Source organism: Engraulis encrasicolus, chromosome 11 (assembly GCF_034702125.1).
Source record: "Engraulis encrasicolus isolate BLACKSEA-1 chromosome 11, IST_EnEncr_1.0, whole genome shotgun sequence".
NCBI lineage: Eukaryota > Metazoa > Chordata > Actinopteri > Clupeiformes > Engraulidae > Engraulis > Engraulis encrasicolus.
In genome coordinates this window covers 35,993,233-36,015,732 of record NC_085867.1, presented here as the reverse complement: position 1 = coordinate 36,015,732, position 22,500 = coordinate 35,993,233, and the positions used below count along the sequence as shown (strand labels likewise).

At 46.1% G+C, this 22,500-nt stretch overlaps 1 protein-coding gene across 1 annotated transcript in view; it reads left to right on the top strand.

Moving 5' to 3' along the window:
• gpsm1b (G protein signaling modulator 1b) overlaps positions 1–22,500 on the top strand; it is a 73,212-nt gene that overhangs the window by 9,703 nt on the left and 41,009 nt on the right. The window contains exons 2-5 of the mRNA XM_063210527.1: positions 12,677–12,898; positions 15,881–16,016; positions 16,437–16,579; positions 21,912–22,035. Of these exons, the coding sequence (XP_063066597.1) occupies positions 12,677–12,898; positions 15,881–16,016; positions 16,437–16,579; positions 21,912–22,035 (625 nt within the window). The remainder of the gene's footprint in view (positions 1–12,676; positions 12,899–15,880; positions 16,017–16,436; positions 16,580–21,911; positions 22,036–22,500) is intronic.

Genomic DNA, 22,500 nt, shown 5'->3' with positions numbered 1-22,500 from the left:
CGCATACATACACACACACGCGCGCGCACGCACGCACACACACACACACACACACACACACAATCACTGCTGCAGGAATTCTCAGGAGGCCAATTTACAGTCAAGGTGATAAGTGCTGCTCGACACTTTATGCATAAAAAAGGTTATCAAGAAATGTTACTGAGGGCTGACATAGTGTCCTGGGGGCAAAAAGTAACAAACCCAATAGTGTATGTGGGTGTATTATTGACCGATTAACGAGATGTGTTTCAACGCCAAATCAGTTTTTTAAAAAGTTAACATCTTATTATCTCAGAAGTTTATTGCAGGCAAGGTCTATCTAATCTGACTCTCGCCAGCTGGTATGTTTTACCTTTGTTTCCACAATGTCATCTGGGAATCCCACACAACAAACACGTTTTTAAATGAGGCTCCTTATCGAAAATCCTTGCGTGTGGTTGAATAAACAATCTGTGCGTCATCTTTATACTGACCTGCCACTTCAGCCACCCACCTTGAACTTGACCCATGACACAGCTGGGAACGACAAATGGTAGCAGAGGATGGAGGCCATAACATCGCCCATGTATGGTAAGCTCCACCCAGCGATCCTGATTGGCTCATTCACTCAGAAGAGGTTTTGACTTTCACAAGCCTCAAATGGTTGTGTGGGAAACCAGAATACCCTTATGTGCAATTTGGCAAAACGTAACCAGGTGGTGTAAGTGAGGTTAAGGTCTATCTGCCGTGATTAAAAAATTGATTAATTAAGCCACGCATTAGGGAAGTAGGTGGCTGATATGATATGTGGTCCAGGAAGCACTTGAACCGGGATAGAGGTCTTTGCGTCGACATCCAAGCAGGATCCATGAAAAGGTGTGCTGTCTGAAATTGTTCGTTCATGTACGTGGTAGTCTTTGTGACATCCCAACAGACAGGCATTTTGTGTCTTTTACATCACATTATGACTGTGTCTGGAATAGAATTAGGCCTTGAGGCTTTGTCGCCACTGGAGTAAAAATTCTGCTCAGTTATTGGCCGTGAATACTAACTCGCCATTGTGATGTCATTTGTGACTGTGTATCCAGGCTGTGCTATTGGCCGGGACGGTGACTCACCATTGTGATGTCACGACTGTGACTCATGACTGTTGTTCGGACCAACTGAACTCTCATAACCCTATAGTTTGTGCAGGCAATCCGGCAGGGGGGGGGAATGGGTCAATTTTCCCAAGTGCAGGGAGAAAGGGGTCCCAGAATTGGACCCTCATGACATGTATGTGACCAGTGGAGGGAAGGGGTCCTTCGCCCAGCCAAAGCGGAGTCAGCACTGAGTCCTTGGACGCTGGTCACTTTTAGTCCGTCCAGGCACCGCTGAGCTCTGACTGTTGTTCAGACCAACTGAACTCCTATCCCCCTACTGTAAAAAAAAACAAACAAAAAAAGCAAATAAACATTAAACTAAACTGAACTTCCACACGGTCCAGCTCTCTTTGCGCTGAGCAGAGCTGAGCTGGGAGGTCGTGGCCATGGCTGTGGCTGTGGCGGTGGCTGTGGCCAGCAGCCTCACTGGCTGCTGCCATGGCGATGCTGTGGGGGTTTAGATGTGCCGTCTCATGGAGACCACAGGCATGTCATTACGGAGTAGTCTACCAGCGAGACACAGCACAGGGCCTCCGACTCTGAGGGAGAGGGAGACAGAGGGAGACAGAGGGCATCCGAGAGAGAGAGAGAGAGAGAGAGAGAGAGAGAGAGAGAGAGAGAGAGAGTAAGTGAGAGGAAGAGAGAATCTCTTAGCGACAGACAGACAGTCTTTCAGAAAGAGAGAGAGAGAGAGAGATACAGAGCCTCTGAGGGAAAGAGAAAGGGAGGGGGGGGGGCATAGAGAAAGAGAATGAAAAGCAGTGACAGAATGGGAGAGACTCAAATCGAGCAAAAAAGCAAGCCTTCCAGTGAGACATTGAGCCTCCAAATCTGAGTGAAGAGAGGGAGAGGGAATCTATTAACAACAGAGAGCGATTGTGCGCAAGTAAGCGAAAGAGAGAGGACATCGGAGTAAGAGAGACTCTGAAGGAGTGAAAGAGCAAATCGCTAAACTGCATTTGTAACAGCGCCTTTCCACTCCTTTGAGCACTGGCAGTGTCTGTAATGTAGGTTACCACGCTGCCACCAGCAGCAGTGTGGTGTAAAGCATCTTGCTCAAGGACACATTGATGGGGGTCAGGCAGAACGGGGCTCGAACCTGCAACCAGAAGGTTGCCGAACAGGCTCCTCTACCACTTGAGCCACTACCGCATGGGAGGGAGAATCTCATTAGCCACAGAGAGAGAGAGCGTATCTCAATGAGTTTTGGAGTGGGTTAAAGAGAGAGTGTTGGGGAGAGAGAGAGATTCAAGAAAACAAATCTCAGAGCGAGACAGTGAGTTTCTAAACGTGTGTGAAATAGACTGTCGCAGCGCAGGGAGAGACAGAGACAGAGAGGGGTCACAGAGCAAGAGAGACAGCAAATTTCAGAATGAAAGAAAAGGCAGTTCTCTGTAGCTGAGAGAGAGAGGGAGACAGACAGAGAGAGAGAGAGGGAGAGAAAGAGAGAGAGACTCCAAGCAGTCCAATTAGAGCGGAGTCTGGGCTTATGGCCGGGTCAGCCACAGGCATTTTGTCCCTCTCAGCAGCCAACGGAGGAGAGCAACTAAGGCCACACTCATACGCACACGCGCACACACACACACACACACAGACACACACACAGTCTCTTTCTCCCTCTGTCTCACCACGTCTTGCTCCCGTTCTCTCTCTTCATCTCTTCCTTTTCTTTCTCTATATTTTGTTCTTTGCATCTCTTCTGTCGGTAGTGTCCCAGTCTCTCTCTCTCTCTCTCTCTCTCTCTCTCTCTCTCTCTCCAACCGTCACCTCCTTGTGCATGTTAATAAGGATCTCACCTTCTCATCTCTTCTTCAGACGTCAGACAGCCAAGGACATGGCAGGACGCCATGCAAGTGAAATGAGTGAAATGAATTTCCAATTTAAATGAACCCAAATGAATGTAAATATTGTGCGTAGACTTTAGCCAGGTGACGGGCGAGGGATGGGCATGATGGAGATGAACGTGTGCAACTTCATTTCCATACAGTGATCTTCTGAGAAGAGGTTTAAAAAGTCCTTTATTGGACCAAAGATTAAAATTTTTACAAAGCCGTCAGAACATCATCATTTTTTAAGCAAAGCAAAGAAAAAACAAAAACAAAGACAGAGAGAGAGAGAGAGAGAGAGAGATGGAGAGAGAGAGAGAGATGTTTAGGTATCTAAAATGGTCCCCTTTTTCATGGGGGACAAGAATAGACATAATTTTCGTACATTTTCCTCCCATTCCCTTTCCCTCGTGGTCTAATGGTGCGTACAGCATGCCAAGGTAAAGATCCACTGGTCAAAGCGTGCGCCACATGCAGGGCCGGAATAAGACGGCCTGGGGCCCCTAGGCTACATGTTGCTGTGCCCCCCCCCACGGAACGCAAATTCCGCAAAACATTTATGTAGACAGTGTCATAATTACGAGTTAGGAATCAAGGATAACATGTCTACCAATTGTACTCAACACAACATTTTTTCGATATTGCATCTTGTCACAATTCCACAAATTTTCACTTTTGGCCTATCGGGGGGACCCCTGGGACGTGGGGGCCCCTAGGCTGCAGCCATATTTAGCCTGTACGCTAATCCGGCCCGCCACATGGTAGCGTTTTCCCTGCCGAATGGTGGAGATCCTGTGCAGTTGCAGTTGCTAAGCGAACATCAGGGTTAAGAAAATATTATGCAGCGCTGTGCAGGAGGTGCTATCCTTGGCCTGTATAATCCCACCCCCACCCCCCCCCAAAAAAACCCTTTCTTTAGACTTTTTACCGCCTCTGCTATTTGCACAATGCCCAAACAATAAAAAAAACACTTTGTGTGTGTGTGTGTGTGTTGGTGTGTCTCTGTGTGTGTGATGTTGTGTGTCTGCGTGTTCAGGTGTATTTTTTGTGATCTCTCCTAAGGAGAGTGTGTATATATTACTGTGTATCTCACAGTGTATTGTACTGCATTGTATATGCCACTGGGACTTCCAGAAAGTGCCAGTGCAGTGCCACCACTGTGGTCTACCGCAAGCTCACTATGAGCGATGTGTGTGAGCTTGGCATGGAAGCCTCTGGAACAATCCTGTAGAGTAGTAAGGTCACTCAATGCTCACTCTGAAATGCTCCCTCATTTACTACATAGTGGACGACATACATGACTATGGAGGGAATCAGGGACAACTATTATTATGTTATAACGCTTAAAGGGATGGTTTGGTGTAAAATTAAAATTTGACCATCAAATGGTCATAGCACATTATGTATATGGTGAGGAGCGGTTCTGGGATAGACCATGGCATTTCCAAGTTAGCTCATTTTGAATTTTTAGTGAAAAACGCAGCCAATGATCTTGGGCCCCTCAGAGCTGTCAGTGTCCCGGCTTATTCCTGATTGGAATGCATTGAATCAAACTATCAAAGGTCTCTGAGGTCACGTGAAAAGAGGACCATGTCCAGTGTGTCTGCCTCCCTGCCTGACCAGAAGAATGTGCTTTTTGCTTGTATGCAATCCTTCATTTTGTGTCCAGGAAAGGTTTTTTTTTTTCGGGACAGACCATTCAAAACCAGGACAATCAGAAGAAACTGGGACAACACTACAGTAGACGTACAGTAGCCTACATGATGACCTAGGCTACACAGGCGTGAAACTTAATGTGTCTTCTTCTGTCCCACTGGCAGGTGTTGTCATGCCTGGTGGGTCTCAAGCCCCTTCAGAAGAGGAGTTAATCTAGATTTAACACAAAGACTATTAGAGGGGTCTAAAGCTGTTGTCCCAAGGTCAATGAAGGGCTTTTCCCACTGAACACACACGCATGGATGCGCGTGCGCACGCACACACACACAGACAGACACACACACACACACACACACACACACACACACACACACACACACACACACACACACACACACACACACACACACACACACACACACACACACGCACACACAGCCACAAACATGGGATCTTGGTGACCTGTGTGTTTGTTAAACACCTTACCTTGTAAGAGGCTAGTGAGAATGCTAAACAAAAACAAAATACAGTTTGATGACCTCAGATGCCCTGGCATCTGTGTGTGTGTGTGTGTGTGTGTGTGTGTGTGTGTGTGTGTGTGTGTGTGTGTGTGTGTGTGTGTGTGTGTGTGTGTGTGTGTGTGTGTGTGTGTGTGTGTGTGTGTGTGTGTGTGTGTGTGTGTGTGTGTGTGTGTGTGTGTGTGTGTGTGTGTGTGTGTGCGTGTGTGCGTGTGTGAATGTGTGCGTGCATGTGATGCATCTATAGGTCAGAGGACTCTATATTCATATCTCATCCCATGACTCCCTGCACCTGGGTATGTGTGTTTGTTTGAGTGTGTGTGTGTGAGCGCACGTGTGTGTGTGTGTGTGTGTGTGTGTGTGTGTGTGTGTGTGTGTGTGTGTGTGTGTGTGTGTGCACATGTGTGTTTGAGAAACAGAGCGAGCGAGGGACTGGGACTATGTAATGTAGAGGTGTCAGGGGCTTGACCTTCCTTTAGGGCAGGGTTTCCCAAACTGGGGTGCGTGCACCCCTGGGGGTGCGTGGCCTGCCACAAGGGCCTGAATAGAGCAATGGCTGAGATGTGTGTTTTTTTATAGCATTAGTGCACATTAAGCAGTTTTGAATTGTTTGATGAATTGTATGCTGGAAGGATCCAACTGAAGTGTAATTTATAACTCCTATATTTGAAGTTCCATTGTAATGATGGCAGATCAAATAAAACGTCAGGTCTAGTAGAAATGGGCATTTCTCAAAATGACTGCATAATGTACGTTGTGCAAAATTCAGGTAGGGGGTGCGCAAAGCCTATCGAAAAGTGCAAGGGGGTGCGCAGGGGAAAAGGTTTGGGAACCGCTGCCCTAGGGAATACCCTAATCCTTCCAGCTCCTACCCCCCACCTGTGGTGCCCCGTGCTGTACTCATGCAGAGTGACAATCAATCCTCATGCATAATGAAGAAAGGCCAACTATATTCTTAGGGGTGGGTTTGCCACTCTCACCTCACCTCAGGGGTGTGATGAAACGCTACTGGTGTTTCTGTGGAGTTCCTGCCTGCCTGCGTGCATGCGTGCGTGCGAGTGTGTGTGTGCAAGAGAGCGGGGTCACTGGGGTCAGGATCAGTGTTGGACGATAGGATTAGGTCAAGCTGAGGGACCAACTACTCACAGCAGCAACGTCCTTCACCGGGAATTAGGCCATATCCCTCTCTCTCTCTTTCTGTCTGTCTATCTCTGTCTGTCTTTCTGTCTCTCTCATTCTCTCTCTCTCTCTGTCTCTCTCGCCATACCTCTGTTTATCTGTCAGTCTGTCTCTCTCTCTCTCTATTGCCCTACCTTTTTTCTGTCTGTCTGTCTGTCTGTCTCTCTCTCTTTCTCATTCTCTTTCTTTCTCTGTCTCTCCCCCTCCTTCCCTCCTTCCCTACTTCCTTCTCTATCACGACGTGCCGCTGAGCGCCCTTGCTGGGTCTTGTGATGGCGTCACACACAGCTCAGCTGTCACATGCTGTCGCTCCGTCAGCGTGTGAGGATTAATGAGCTACTCAGGTGGGCAGGAGGACAGAAGGCAGAAGGCCAACGCACCTGTAAATCCAGAGCTGTAAATCTAGCCAGCGTGTGTGTGTAGGTGTGTGTGGGTGTGTGCCCTGAGAACCTAGCTCAGACTTGCTCATGGACTCTTAACGCACAACTCGCTAGACATGTGAGGAGTATTATCGAGAGCGAGAGGGGAGTTCTTTTGATGGGACCAGCTCTGCTTACCATGTTGGATAACCCCAAGGCTTTGGAGTGTATCATTTTGGAATATTTTGGAACTGATCGTTTTATTGCGGTGAATTTTGTTACACGTTGTTGGCTGCTGTGGCCGGTCAGCAACTGACCAGGTGGTGTCCTCCTGACCCTCATATGGGCTACGCTAATTCCCTGGACTGTGTGTCGTGCCACGTGGACGAGGAATCAAGCATTTTACAGGGGTGAATTGTTTATTTGCTGCCAGCTGCTATGGTCAGACAGTAGCCAGACCAGACAGAGTCTTGACACCCATACATATGGGCTACTGACCTGCGATTTCCCGGACTGTGAACTGTGTATGGTGCAGTGAGGACAACAGCAGCAGCGGTGGTGGCGGCAGTAGTGGTGGTGGTGACGGTGTGTGACAGTGATACAGACAGGAGAGGACGGTCTGTCCGTGACACCACATCAGTCACTTGAGCGATTCGATTGGGCACAAGCCAAGACTGCGGAGCCTTTGGTCCGCTGAGTTGCCCCAATCGTATGTTTTGCTGACTCATCAGAAACCGGTTTGACCCACGGAGCAGCACCGCAGCTGAGCAATTCAAGAAATCGCATATGCCTGCTTTCTAGGAATTTGCCTTGTGCATTCTACAACAGGGTTTTTTCCCCAGTGACTTCAAAACATCTGAACAGCTATCATCTAAGAAGTTACCTTGTGCATTCTACAGCAGGATTGTTTTGTCTTTTTGGTGTAAAAAAAGGCTTGACATCACCAAAGTTAAGGACGGCTGGACATTGTGTTTCCATATGTGCGGCAGGGACAGAAATTTGTGCCAGTCATCACTAGCCACATGCTGGGATAATATGAGAGTGGCTGTTAATTTACTTGCACAAAAAATAGCTGAGTGGCTGGTGAATTTTGTCATGTATTTGTTAGTTGGTAGCTGGTAAAACAGTGGCTGACATTTTGTGCCGGTGATTTACACCCCTTGCGTGTGTCTGAGCTGAAGTAGAGATACAGACACAGACAAACGGACTGATTCTTTGTGGAATTCAAGGAGACAGACAGACACGGATATAGACAGACAGAAGGATTCTGTGTGGGTTAAAAAGGTTCTAGACACACACACACAAACAGACAAACGAACAGACTCTGGGTCAGAGTCAAGTACCCAGAGACGGAGACCGAGACAGACAAAGGCATAGACACAGACAGAAATACAGACAGACTGATTCACAAGGATCCACAGGGAGAAAAGACACTGCGGACAAACAGGCGGATTCTGTTTGAGATTCAAAGATCCAGAGAGACAGACACAGACAAAGGCACACAGACAGAAATACAGACAGAATTTGTGTGAGACTGAAGGATTGACAGACACAGACACACAGACCCAGACATGGTACAGACAAAGACAAATACACAGACACAGGCAGTGGGTAGCATGGCTGTGGAGGTGGAGGCCTGTCCTCTGAGCGGGGCGGAGAGGGCCATGTGCAGGCTGGTGCACTATGGGCCCCGGCCCCGAGTCACGCTCAAGCCCCTCAGGCGGGAGCTGGAGATATACGTGGAGAGGAGCAGAGGCAAACTCAAACCCAGGTATACACAGGTCCACGCATGCAGGCACGCGGGCACGCGGGCACGCACACACACACACACACACACACACACACACACACACACACACACACACACACACACACACACACACACACACTCAGCATGTACAGTACATCTGGCATGCACATTGTGTTTGTGAGTGTAGGCTATGATGTGCAGGGAATATGACGGGGAGCGACAAAGGGATCAGTCGTCCCGGGCCTGGGATGGGTGGGGGTTTTTGGCTGGTGGGTCGGTTGGCAGAATTGGGTCCTTATTGATATACTGTATGTATTAGGTTGGGGGGCCCTGTCAGATGACCTGGCCAAACCTGTCAGCGCGCGCGTGTGTGTGTGTGTGTGTGTGTGTGTGTGTGTGTGTGTGTGTGTGTGTGTGTGTGTGTGTGTGTGTGTGTGTGTGTGTGTGTGTGTGTGTGTGTGTGTGTGTGTGTGTGTGTGTGTGTGTGTGTGTGTGTGTGTTTGTGTGTGTTTGTGTGTGTGTGTGGTACATGTGGCATTTTGCCTCTCTCTCTCTGTTTAAATGCACATCTGTTAGCCTACTCTGTTACGCGTGTGCCTATTTCTGTTTGCTTCTTTGTAAGACATCATCATTCAAACAATATCCAAAGCCATCTTACAACTTACTGTTAAGTTGTTGGGGGGGGGGTGGGGGGCATTCATGCCAACATTTGTCATGATAGTGATGCTATTGTGTTATGGTGCAAATTTGGTAGCATACATACAGCCAGTGGTGTAGTCTACTTTTTTATGGTGGGTATACTGTATATTTGAGCATTTTTTGAAGTGGGTATACTGTATATATTTGTGCTATTCAAAACAATGGATCAATCAATTTTAAGTGGGTATACTGAAATCCCTGAAATATAGAAGTGGGTATACTCCGTATACCCGCGTTCTACGTAGACTACACCACTGCATACAGCTAATCCTCTTGGCAGTGTGAACCATTGGGTAGACATGTTTCTCATGCTAGACATGTTTCTCATGCTAGACATGCTATGTTATTCTGCTAATGTGTGCCAGACTAGGCTAATCTCCTTGTTATTGGGAACCATTGATTCACCATGCTTGTCATGCTAGCAATGCTATCTGGTTGTTTTGCTAATGTACTGTTCAGTATGTGTCTAGGTTAGGCTAATCCTTTTGGCAGCACAGGCTAATCCACACTTAAATCTACACTGAGCTGGTGGCTGTGAAACTGAAACATGTTCCATTAGCCTACTTCTTTTCTGTTGAGGGAGAGAATAATTGCCTTTTGTTTACTGTAAATAAGGTGGATGGCTTGCTTGGAAATTCCCACCAGCCACCTGCTGAATGCTGATAGCCTAAAAAAAAGAAAGTGGAACAGAGCCTAGAGCCTAAATCAGCTAGGCTAATAATTTACTGGTCGGTGAATTTGGCCATATCAAGCTGGTAAAGGTAGGCCTACATTTTGCGAAGTTATTTTTTCTCCGCCCATATATATATATTTTTTAAGTAGGCCTAGGCCAACGTGGGGAAGCCTGCAGTAATATTGTAGTCCCTTGAAGTGATGAGTCTTAGCTTCAGATAGCAGTGGAAAAAAAACACACTGACACAGCAACCACAGAACACATTCTCTCTCTCTCTCTCTCTCTCTCTCTCTCTCTCTCTCTCTCTCTCTCTCTCTCTCTCTCTCTCTCTCTCTCTCGCGTCTATTGGAAGTATGGCTCTGATTAAATGAAAAAATGTTGGCCTGAATTGTGGTAGCCTCGGTCATGTTGCCTCCTGTGGAATTCACTGGATCTGATTCAGCGCTGGCGATAGTTCCGACCTCTCTTAGTCTGCAGTGCAGTGCTGCAGCATAGACCTACCTCTAACAGAGAGCAAACACCAGATAGGACTTTCAGGCTCTTTTTTATGTTCACCTATATAGACACCTGAGATAAAATCTGCAACTCCTCATATAGTCACAGAAAGTAATTTTAATGCTTCTATTAGAGCCTTTGAGTAGTGTCTCTTGGTTTTCTGGCTTAGCTTTAGTTTAAACATCATTTTTGTTTGCTGTTGGCTTTGTTAATGTCTGACTATACGAGCGCGAAGAAGCAGGAAACGGCGTGTCGATATTTCACATGGTGGGACTGGGAGAGCAAGGGAGACCCCACTGAACTGAGCCAGTGGACGGTTCACTTTCTTCCAACTCATGCAGTTTCTATGGAAACCAAGTCAGGAGCTGGGGGAGGTGGTTGTGGCTGGTGACGGAAGTGTAGATAGAGAAAGGATTGTAGTGCAAGACTAGGGGAGAGAAGAGAACACCATAGGAGCCATAGCCATACTAAATCTGAGGAAGATTGTGAGAGAAATTTCAAAGAAAGAAAGGAGATGTGAGAAGAGGTTCACAGAAAGACACATAGAGAATGTGTGTGGGTGTATACGTGTATGTGTGTGTCTGTGGGTGTGAATGTGAGATAGAGACAGAGACAGATTCTGCTGTTCTGTCTGCTGAGAAAGCCGAGGCATTCTGACCCACTGGTTTCTACAGCAACGGTACCCACAAGCCACTTATGTCCGCTGTCGTGGTGGTGGGTGAAGAGGGTTGAAGCTCATCAGATGCCAAATCAGATGAACTGAGATCGACCCAGCCAGCACTTTATTGCATGGAATTTACTCCTGTGGGCCCTGTACTGTTGCCAATTCCACGTCAATAGACTAGAACTGAACAAGACGAAAGCTTACAGTACTGCAGTATTGAGTAAAGTAATAAGGTAGTAATACAGGATCATATTGAATAGATTATCACATAGATTAAAACAGATGAGCAAATGATGCCATAGAAGACCATTGCCTATAAAAAACACTACAAAAACAATGCAGTGTGTTGTCGCTATACACATAAACAGTAAACTATGCATAACATATGGTAAGTTAAATTATCTTGAGATTTAGTCTGTCTAAAATGGAGTGTGTCCGTTCTTGTGGTGCTGAACAGGGGACAAAGCTGATTGGAGGCCAAATCAGATGAGCTGTGTTTGAACAGCCAGCACTTTATTGCATGGAATTTGCTCCGTGCCATGAAGGACCATACAAACACTGCAATACAGTGCATTGTCACTACTGTATAAACATCACCACCATAAACTAGACATAATATAGCCAAAGGGATTGAGATATAGTCTACTACAGTGACAGTGTCTGTATCAACTTGCTCCCATGTTCAACTTCGTTGTCCCGGGCCCAGGGAGAGAGGGGGCCCAAAATTGGGTCCTCGTTACATTGTAGGTATTGGATCAGGGGCCCTTTCGAATTTCTTTGTCCCGGGCCTGGGAAAAGCTGTCAGCGGCCTTGGCCATGGCACAGCTCACCACAACATGTGTCACTATGCTACAAAAAAGACGTGATGTGAACCATGTTGTGCCGGGGAACATGTGGGACTGGTTATAAAGTGCACAGATGTGGTTTGGCCTGCCGAGTCATGACGCCTGTGCTTAAAATACTCTCTCTGGTGCGGAGGACACAGGATCTCACTGACTCTTGACCTAACCACCACCTTTATGCAGAGTTCTGTTGTTGGATACTTCTCTTGTATCATAACACATGTACAACATACTGTCCTACGTGTAACAGAGGCCAACTAGCAGAGTGTGGTGTGGAACGTTAGTAAACCTCCCTCCCGAAGCCTCAATACAGTGCGGTACAAATAACAAAGAAAAAAAAAACCCATAATAATCATCATCCCAATAACAAAACAAATTCCCATTCAAATCCCCACTGTACCCCAGCCCTCTACTTACAGTAAATATAATCGTATTCTCTGCTGCTCTTTTACCTCTTAACCCCTCTCCCTGTCTTTCTGCTAGCCTCTTCCTCCCTCAATCTCCCTCTTTTTAGTACCCTCTCTTAAGACCCTTCAAGAGAGCTTTTTGGGAATGGTCGGTAGTCACAACAAGGTTGATTTTGTGCACTATGGGTCAGCTAATGGACATTTGGTGTATGTGTGTGTGTGTGTGTGTGTGTGTGTGTGTGTGTGTGGGGGGGGGGGGTTGTGTTATGTGACGTTGTTGAAGATCAGAAACTGAGTATAACACTACAACTGAGAGGGGGGGGGGGGGGGGGGGATCTTTACAGTTGAGCAGAGTTTGTGTCTATGTGGTCATTACACTATATTCTGGTAATGTCTGATTGGTAAATGTTGCAAAATGAAGACATATTAAATCTCTCTCTCTCTCTCTCTCTCTTCTTTCCTCTTCTTCTTCTTCCCCCTCTTCCAGAATGGAGGCCTCGTGTCTGGAGCTGGCCCTGGAGGGGGAGCGTCTGTGCAAGGCTGGCGACTTCAAGGGCGGCACGGCGTTCTTCGAGGCGGCGGTGCAGGTGGGCACGGAGGACCTGAAGACCCTGAGTGCCATCTACAGCCAGCTGGGTAACGCCTACTTCTACCTGAAGGAGTACTGCAAGGCGCTAGAGTACCACCGACACGACCTCACGTTGGCCAGGTGAGTGTAGTAACACAGTTTGGGCAGCAAATTCCGCTCACCTGGAGGACAAACAGATTTAATTGTCCCGGACCCATTGAAAGGCGGGGGAGGGCAGGAAGATTGGTACCTCATTACATTGTTTGAAAGGGTATGACTTACCGCAGAAATACACCAGCGGCGATCTGAGCGAGGCGAGCGACGGAAGTAATTGACTTTGTATTGAGTCGCGCGACAAAAGCGATTCTGGAGACTAGAGCGATTTGCGCGACGAGCGCGACAGTTTGAAGTTGAAATCTTTTCAACTTTCTATGACGTGGTTCGGCGACAAGCCGCGACAGCCAATGACTGTATAGAGGTCAGTGACCATAGCCAATGGGAATGCTTGAATGCTTTGCCTTCTGCCTGTACAGACATACTCTAGTCTCCTCAATCGCTCGTATCGCTTGCTGCTACACTCTGTCGCTTGAATCGCATCTCGCCTGGTCTATTCGCGCGGTAAGGGTGTGGAGTACCAACGAGACAGAGCGTTTGGGCAGGGGGAGAAAAAAGGGTCAATTGTCCCTGGCCTGAAAGAGGGATGGGGCATAATTGGTACGTTGTATGAATGATTACGGCAAGGCTCCGTACAGTAGTACCACCGCCACTTCCTCACGCTGGACAGGGGAGTGTAGTAGTACCACATGACCTCGTACTGGTCAAGTGAGTGTGGTACCGACTGACCCCACCTCACACTGGCCAAGTGAGACATAACACAACATATTTGACACAAAAAAGTAATCTGAACGCAAGACAGACATTGTGGAGCTGGGACAGGCGCAGTGTGGGTGAAATGGTTATTGCCCTGGGGTGCATTTCTCGAAAGCGTAGTTGTTAGCAGTTAGCAACTTGGGTAGTTGCCAATGGGAAATTGCACTGCAACCAACAAAGTAGCTACCATAGTTAGCTACTACGCTTTCGAGAAATGCACCCCTGATTTGTTTTTGGTTTGGTTGTTGCCCTTTGTTTGATATGTGGGCTGTTTGTTGTCCAGGCGAGTGGTGCAAGGAGACAGACAGTGTGGGTGTCACGGATGCTGACTAGCAGAGTTCAGTGGTAGAACGTTCTTAAATGTCCGGTTGGTTGGAGGTGGCAAGTTCGAGTGGCAGACAGGAAGACCTCGGCTACACTGTGACTGTGACCCGGCCGGGTGGGAGGTTTGAGGTTTAGGGAGTTGAGTGTAATGAACGCTGTCTAGCAGTGTTGCCAGATTGGGCTGTTTCCCGCCCAATTGGGCTGCTTAGGATGGCCGTGTGCGGGTAAAAATGGCATTTAGCAGAAAAAACCTGCCCAATATTTGCCATAGAAATCACTAGAATTGGGCAGGATTTTGTGCTTCTAGGTGGGTTTTGAGCATTCATGCCGAGAGAGACTCTGTGTTGCCTCATCTGGCAACCCTGCTGCCTAGCAGAGTTGGGTGGTAAAGAGCCAGTAAAACGCCATCCCAAAACCTCATGCAGATGTGGTAGTGGTTAGCTCTCAGCCTAGACCTTTAGCAGGGCAGTCATGGGCACCATGGGCGTCAGACTTGTAGCCCAAAGGTTGCCGGTTCGACTCTCGACCCGCCAGGTTGTTGGGGGGAGTAATTAACCAGTGCTCCCCCCTAATGACTGAGGTAACCTGAGCATGGTACCGTCCCACCGCACTGCCCCCTTTCGGGCACCATTGGGGGCTATGCCCTTGCATGGGTGAGGCGTAAATGCAATTCCATGGTGTGCAGTGTGCACTTGTGTGCTATGGAGTGCTGTGTCACAACGATAATGGGAGTTGAAGTTTCCCAGCTGTGCTTTCACTTCACTTCACTTTCACTAGCTCCGTATCATTTTACCTGTGCTCCTCCCATGCCCTAGGGCTGGAGGTTGTGAGTTTGAGCACCGAGTGGCGGGCTCACAGGCAGGATAGGATACGTGGTTAGGACATACACTGTAGTGTCAGGTAATGGATGTAGCTGTCTTTGGTACCTTGTTTCTTGGGTTGCCCGATAATGTCTGTTATCTTTCTGTCTGTCCGTCTGCCTGCACACAGGATTTAAATCATTCACAAAAGTGCTATTGTGCATACATGCTTACACAGTGCAGTGCAGAAGTACTGTACAAATACTTGCTGCATAACGGGAATGTTTAGTGTAAGGGTCCTTATTACTCACTTGTCTTATTTTACTCATGTCACGCTAAGTGAATTGGTTTAGTGCAATGAATGGGGTGCATTGCATCGTTGCAGGTTTCAATAACAGAATGAAAAGCGTTACTAAACTGGGAGTAGCATGAGGATACATTATTCATGATTGAAGAGCATGATTACAAGAGCTCTCGTCGTGACATCCGTTCATATTTCCAGACATCCCTGGGCCTCTTTTGTTTAATTTGCCGGAAAATATGCGTGGCGGCGTGTAGTAGGCCACTCATGGCAAGTTTGAAGGAGCATTAATGATTCAATTAACATGCATGGCTCTTCAATAGGGTCATTTTGTGTTCTTTTTTTGTCATTGTTTTTTTTTTCTTCTTTGTTTATTTATGTGTTAAGATAGTGTTATAAAGGCAGTGATGAGAGGGCTTATAACCCACGGCTGGCTACACACATATCCATACTGTTTTCACATTCAGCTTGTATGCATACCTATCAGATGCTGTTATGAAATGGTTTCTTTGTTATTTTAAAACAGATGCTGATCAACTGATCTCCACAACTAGAATGCACAATTCCTAAACTTTTCATTATTTTATTTTATTTTCATGTTGAATGCCGGCTCTGTTGCACCTACCAAACAGTTCAGCACGCAGTACGGTAGTGATGGATCCAGCTGCCAATCAGACTGGTTGTATACATGTAATCATGTATGCCATGCGTCAGGGACTCCTACCTGTCAGTCCTACTGTCAGTGGATGGAGTCAGGGTGAAAAAGGCGCACTGTAATCCAAGCTGCCCCCCCCGCCCCCCCTTCCCCCCTGCCCATTTGCCCTTTAGGACGATAGGGGACCGGATCGGAGAGGGCAAAGCCAGCGGTAACCTGGGCAACACCCTGAAGGTGCTGAGCAGGTTCGATGAAGCAGTGGTCTGCTGCCAGAGACATTTGGATATCTCACAGGAACAAGGAGACAAGGTGAGACCCGCGCGACCATGGCATGGTTGGATATCAGATGAACAGTATTACATAGCAGTAGACACTCTAGCCCAGTGGTTTGAGATGAAAATAAGTGAACTGAATTGAGGCACCTGAATTGAGAAGAAAATCTCCCTTACAACATGGTTCTTCATATCTCTCTTTCCCCTCTCTCTCTTTATATCTCTCTCTCTCTCTCTCTCTCTCTCTCTCTCTCTCTCTCTCTCTCTCTCTCTCTCTCTCTCTCTCACTCACTCACTCACTCACTCACTCACACAGAGTCTCCCTCGCATTGTTTATGTACAGTACGGTAGTGATACAATATACAAAATCCTTAATTTGCTGTTGATAAGGTTATATCCTCAATGTGTGTGTTATCGGTTTGCTGAATAAGTGTGACCTCTGTGTGCGTGTGTATAGGTTGGGGAGGCCAGGGCGCTGTACAACATTGGTAACGTGTTCCATGCCAAGGGGAAGCAGCAGCTCTGGGGGAACTCCCAGGATCCGGGGGACCTGCCTCCAGACGTCAGGGACACCCTACAGCGGGCCACTGCTTACTACGAGTGAGTGCACCACCCCACGTGCACAAAAAACCAAATTTGAAGTGTTTATTTGCAAAACGGTGTATCTCCATTTTGTAGAATGTTGGGAAATTGACATTTTTGTATTGGGCATTCCATTGAATTGCATTGCAAAATGCATTTTATATAGGTTAAAAAAAGTATTTTCTCAAAAGATTCAATGGTAAGAGTTCACACATAGGTGATATGACCTCTGAACAGTCATTTTCAATAATAAAATGCAAAAGTCAAAAAATGGAGATACACCGTTTTGCAAATAAAGCCTTCACATGCACTGACAGTTACACAAAATGCACTTACCAAATACCCCCAGGATCCGGGAGGGAAGTCATGGACACCCCCCTATAGTGAGCCACCACTTACTACGAGACAGTGCATTACTGTGTGTGTACCCCCAAGAGCGACCTACGATACCGGAGCGACGGAAGTCATTATTTCTCTATTTCTCTATTATTTCTATATTTCTCTATTATTCGGCGAATAAAGCGACCACAGCAAATTCGGGAGAAAAGCGACCCGGGCGACCAGAGCAAATTTAGACGATTAAAAGTTAGCTGATATTATGGGAATGAGCTTTGACGCGGTTTGAAGCAGTTTGATCTGCATTTTACACAAGGGGTGCTGTAGAAATACTGTTATTTATTACTATGGTGCCATTGTTAAACTTTTAAAAATCATACGCTCTGTTTTGATGTGTGCCCTTGATCAGCCATCTGTGCAGGCCTAAAGCACATCTTCCTCAAGAACTGAGATCAAATTGGCATGCTTGAACTGTGCTTTATAAATATGTTCCATTCCTACACTTGACACCCATGGCTCCATTTACGTAAAAAGGGTTTACTTTGTACATTCATTCAATCGATGAATTTCAAAAAGGGCTTGTCACATATCCATGTTGGAATTGCCCTGAGTGATATGAAGTACACAGAACCTGCTTGAATTAAATCCTGATAACCATATAGCCCTGTCAGGCAGGCTTATTTGTTTGTACTGTGTAAACATGTGATCATATAGCTGATTGGTTGCCATGCCAGCCAGCATCTTCATATGTGGATTCCATTTGTCGTGGAAATTGGTTTCAGTCGTACAGTTTGCAGTCAGCACAACCAAATGCAGATTCTTGCTGTTGCTGTTGTTTTGTTGCGTTAGTATGTTATATTATGCTATTTTTACTGGTTTTATGTAATCCATAATCAGTCATGAATCAGCTCATCATGACAGACCAGCCACAACGATGGCGCCTTGGTCTAACACTAAGTGCCCTGAAAGCATTTTGCATAAATACTAATGGTTCAGACTGGCATTTATTTGCAGTATGTTAACCCTCCATTACGGGTTGTTCAGCCCATTATTTTGTTGTGAAAAAAATCAACAGTATGATTGATTTCATTTAAGCACGGCTCTGTCTGCTTTGGCAAGCGTTAATCATGCATTCTTGCGTTCGTGTGTGTGTGTACGTGTGTGTGTGTGTACGTGTGTGTGTGTGTGCGTGTGTGTGTCTGTGTCTGTGTGTGTGTGTGTGTGAGAGAGAGAGTGCGCTTGTGCGTGTGTGTGTGTGTGTGTGTGCGTTTGTGTTTATGTGTTTAATTATTTGTTTGTGTTTAATGATTGTACTGAGAGATGAGACTGAAATCAGGGGTAGAATCTCTTGGAGAGCCCCCTGGTGGCTGTGCTCGGTAATGCTCGTGGAGGTGTGTGCCACTGATTATGGACTTTGAGAACTCAATGTATATGCTTATTATAGTGTGCATTGTTTACACAGTTGCACAGCCACATGATGTTTTTGTGGCTTCATAGGCTGGGGATAGTAGGACAGCATGAGAGGAAGAGACTGGGGGGGAGAGAGAGATGGTGCAGGGCTTGGAAACAACCCAGGCCAGACCCAAACTTGGGTCCCCAAGCCCATCCGTGGCAACACTGGGATTGCATTTTGTGTATTTGTGGGTCAATGACGTTTTAGTAGGAGCAGAGGACTTGGAAAGGGAGAGACGATCAACCTATCGTTCCTTCCTGTTTCACCTATGATGTTGTCCATGCCCCTTTAGGAGACTTGAGAGGAGACTTTTATAATGGGTGCCTAGGGGTGTAAATCACAGCCTCAATGACAATGTGATTCAATATCGATATCTTATTATTCGATGCGATGCGATTCGATTATTTTCGATACTTAAGAATGCCCCACGATACGATACAATACGATTCGATTCGACTTTTTTCCAATTACTTTTCCACTTCTATTATGTTATGGAGCTAGGGCATTGGGCAGGGGCCAGTGATTCGATTATTTTCGATACTTCAGAATGCCCCACGATACAATGCGATTCGACTCAATTGTCAGATTATATTGTGATATATTGATACATTTCGATCATTATTTACACCCCTAGGGCCCATGGGGGAAAATCTGACTTTTCCACGGAAAATGACCAATCCCTTTATCCAGGGTGGTGTGATGGATGTACAGTACAAATATATTTTAGGAGTCCAATGTATTTTTTACATTCAAAAAAGTTAAATTGCATGTACAAATTAAATAATCACTGAGAAAATCGACTTTTTTGGTGTGTGTCCCGCCTGTGTATTTGCTGCCGCCATGAGGGCAACAGCATCGTTCGAATGGTTTTCGAATATGGGGCCGTTACTTTGTTGATGCCTGTTCTGGTTGGAACCTATGTAAATGTTACCTTTGCCCAGTCCCCCCCCCCCCAAAAAAAAAAAATCAACCTAGAAAATCTTTGCTAGTACCATGCGTCAGGGTGGTGCAACCACAGCTACTGCCACTATTGTATGGATTAAATGTTTTTTTTGTTTTTTTGTTTTTTTTAAGTGGATTCCATAAGAAGCAAAATCATTGCAGTACATTCATTACCAATTACAAATGAATTTATGGGCATTATGTATCCTCTGTGTGGCTTTTATGTGTACAGTATGTGGCTTGTGCGTGAGTGTTCGAGAAGATATTTGTCTGTGTTTGGCTCGTGTGGTAGAGTTAGCTCTGTGTCTGAATTAATCAAATTACTGCCTGAAGGAACTGTCATCAGATGTGTTTTTGTACTAACAGGAAAAATATACACATGCTCCCCCCTTTCTCTCTCTCTTTCTCTCTCTCTCTCTCTCTCTCTCTCTCTCTCTCTCTCTCTCTCTCTCTCTCTCTCTCTCTCTCTCTCTCTCTCTCTCTCTCTCTCTCTCTCTCGCTATCACACACACACACACACACACACACACACACACACACACACACACACACACACACCTCACCCAACCATGAAAACACACACACACACACACACACACACACACACACACACACACACACACACACACACACACACACACACACACACACACACACACACACTCTGAACGTACTGTTTGTAGAGAGTTTATTGAGTGTTTGGGTTGTGTTTGCTGTGAAAACAGACTTTCACACAAAGCCTTTGGGCCTGGAGATGCAACGGAGGAGGGGGGCTGCATCTGACCTCTCCTCCTTCTTCCTGGCATGACTACTGGCAGTGTTGCCAGATGTGTCTGATCAAATCCTGCCCAGAAGATTCTCAAAAACCGCCAAAATGTGCTAAATTCCGCCCAATTTCAACAAATTGCATTGATCAAATTGCAATCTGGCAACACTGACTACTGGGCCAACAGAAAAGGGGTGCATCCAGTTTAATTAAAGACCCACATAAACAAATGTTTGTCAACGTTTGTCAATCAAGTTTGTAAACGTGAGAGTGAAACACTAGCTAGTAAAACTTGCTATCTATTTTCAAAGGTTTTATTCTTGGGCATATTATAAAGGCTATCGTGGGAGCTAAGAATAAGGTGGCTAACCAGAAGATATAACGGAAGAGGACTGCATCTGACGCATAGCCACAGACACCTGTGTGTGTGTGTGGATGTATGTGTGTGTGTGTGTGTGTGTGTGTGTGTGTGTGTGTGTGTGTGTGTGTGTGTGTGTGTGTGTGTGTGTGTGTGTGTGTGTGGATGTATGTGTGTGTGTGTGCGTGAGTGCGTGCGTACGTGCGCATGTGTGGATGTGTGCGTGCGTGCATGTGTGGGTGTGTGTGGGTCTGTGCTTGTGTGTGCCTGCATCTCTGTTCCTCTCTGGCTGGAGGGTCACAGAAAGAAAAAACAGCTGAAAGTTTTTTTAGCGCAGACGCTAATCTGTGTGCAGAGTATGTGTGTGTATGTGTTTCGGTGTGTTTATTTGTATGCTTGTGTGTGTGTGTGTGTGTGTGTGAGGGGGGGTGGTTACCTCAAGTCAGCAGCCTAATTGTGCAATGGCATCTGTGTGGTTCCTTTGTTACTGTGCCACACACACACACACACACACACACACACACACACACACACACACACACACACACACACACACACACACACACACACACACACACACACACACACACACACACACACACACACACACACACACACACACACACAGAATGTTTGTAAATATGGGTTTCGTTTGCATTGGTATCATTTCACCATCATCAGCAGCAGTTTTCAGATCCCCTGCAGTACAATCTTAGCCTCGCGCACCACCCTACGTACTTCCGCCAAGAGTTACGTCTGGTAACTGTTTTTTGTGGACCGATGTTGAGCGGTAGGATTTGGCCTGTGTTCTGACAAACGGACCTACATTGTAATTTTATCCTATGGTAGGATGTTCTGTCAGACATGTCTGTTAACGATCCTACATCTCCAAAGATAGACGTCAGACATGTTTGTTCAACAACTTATCCTGATTTTTCCGAAAATGTCCTTCCCGCTTCCTGCAATCGCGTCAGATCAGACATCCTCCAGACTATGAATACGAAATGAAATGGTAGTATTATGGGATTGTTAGGACCAGGCTAGTACAATCTCCCATACTGTAGTCCTCTCAATGTAAAGTGCATCAGGGACTTGAATGCCTTTTGTGTTTTCCTCATATCTGTGGAATGTTATTTTATGGAGGTTTTTTTATGCAAACTGTGTGGCAGCATGCAAATGCCTTGAACCCACATGGCATACGCAGCACTTGCTGTCCTTGGCCGCCGTCCGGGAATGCCCCATTTTGCAATTCAAAACTCAAAAGTCGTATATACTCATTGTTCCCGCTGCGCATTGCTCTGACTTATATGCTTTTATTTCTATTTTATTTCTTGTTGTTTTATTTTACTGTACAGCACATTGAATTGCATTCATGTATGAAATGCGCTATACAAATAAAATTGTCTTGCCTTGCCTTATAAAACATTGTCCTTACATGGCATGGTCCTTTTGTGTGTGTGCGTGCGTGCGTGTGTTTGTATCTACCTATCCCCAGGATGAACTTGTCTCTGGTGAAGGAGTTGGGGGACAGGGCGGCACAGGGCCGGGCATTTGGTAACCTTGGCAACACGCACTACCTGCTGGGAAACTTTGTGGACGCCATCAAGTTCCATAGGGAGGTGAGGAGATGAGAACGCATTCCTGACTATTACAGCTGTTCAAGAATTTATAACACAGTTAAAAGAATCTGATATTTTCAAAGTAACTTTTATTACACAATTTTAGAGTGGGCCTTCCTTCTTCTTAGAGTTATAGGAGGTAACTTTAAATAATTGATCACAATTTCATCACAATGTAATATTTATTTTTTATTTGCATGCTGGTATATGTTTTCTAAATTATGCAACATATCCTCCATTTTGTAATTCTATTCTGGTGAATGCTACTTTCTATGTGTTCTAAATCAAATCTTATAATCCTATAATGTTAATAAGTGGCCTTATTAGACTGCAATTCATTGGATGTGTCCTTTGTGGTGTGTCCTACCTAATGCCCACTCACTGACAGCAGGGGGAAATATTACCCAAAGTTACTCATTCCTTTTGTTTTATGCTCCCTCTGTCTGCCTGTCTCTTTGTCTCTCT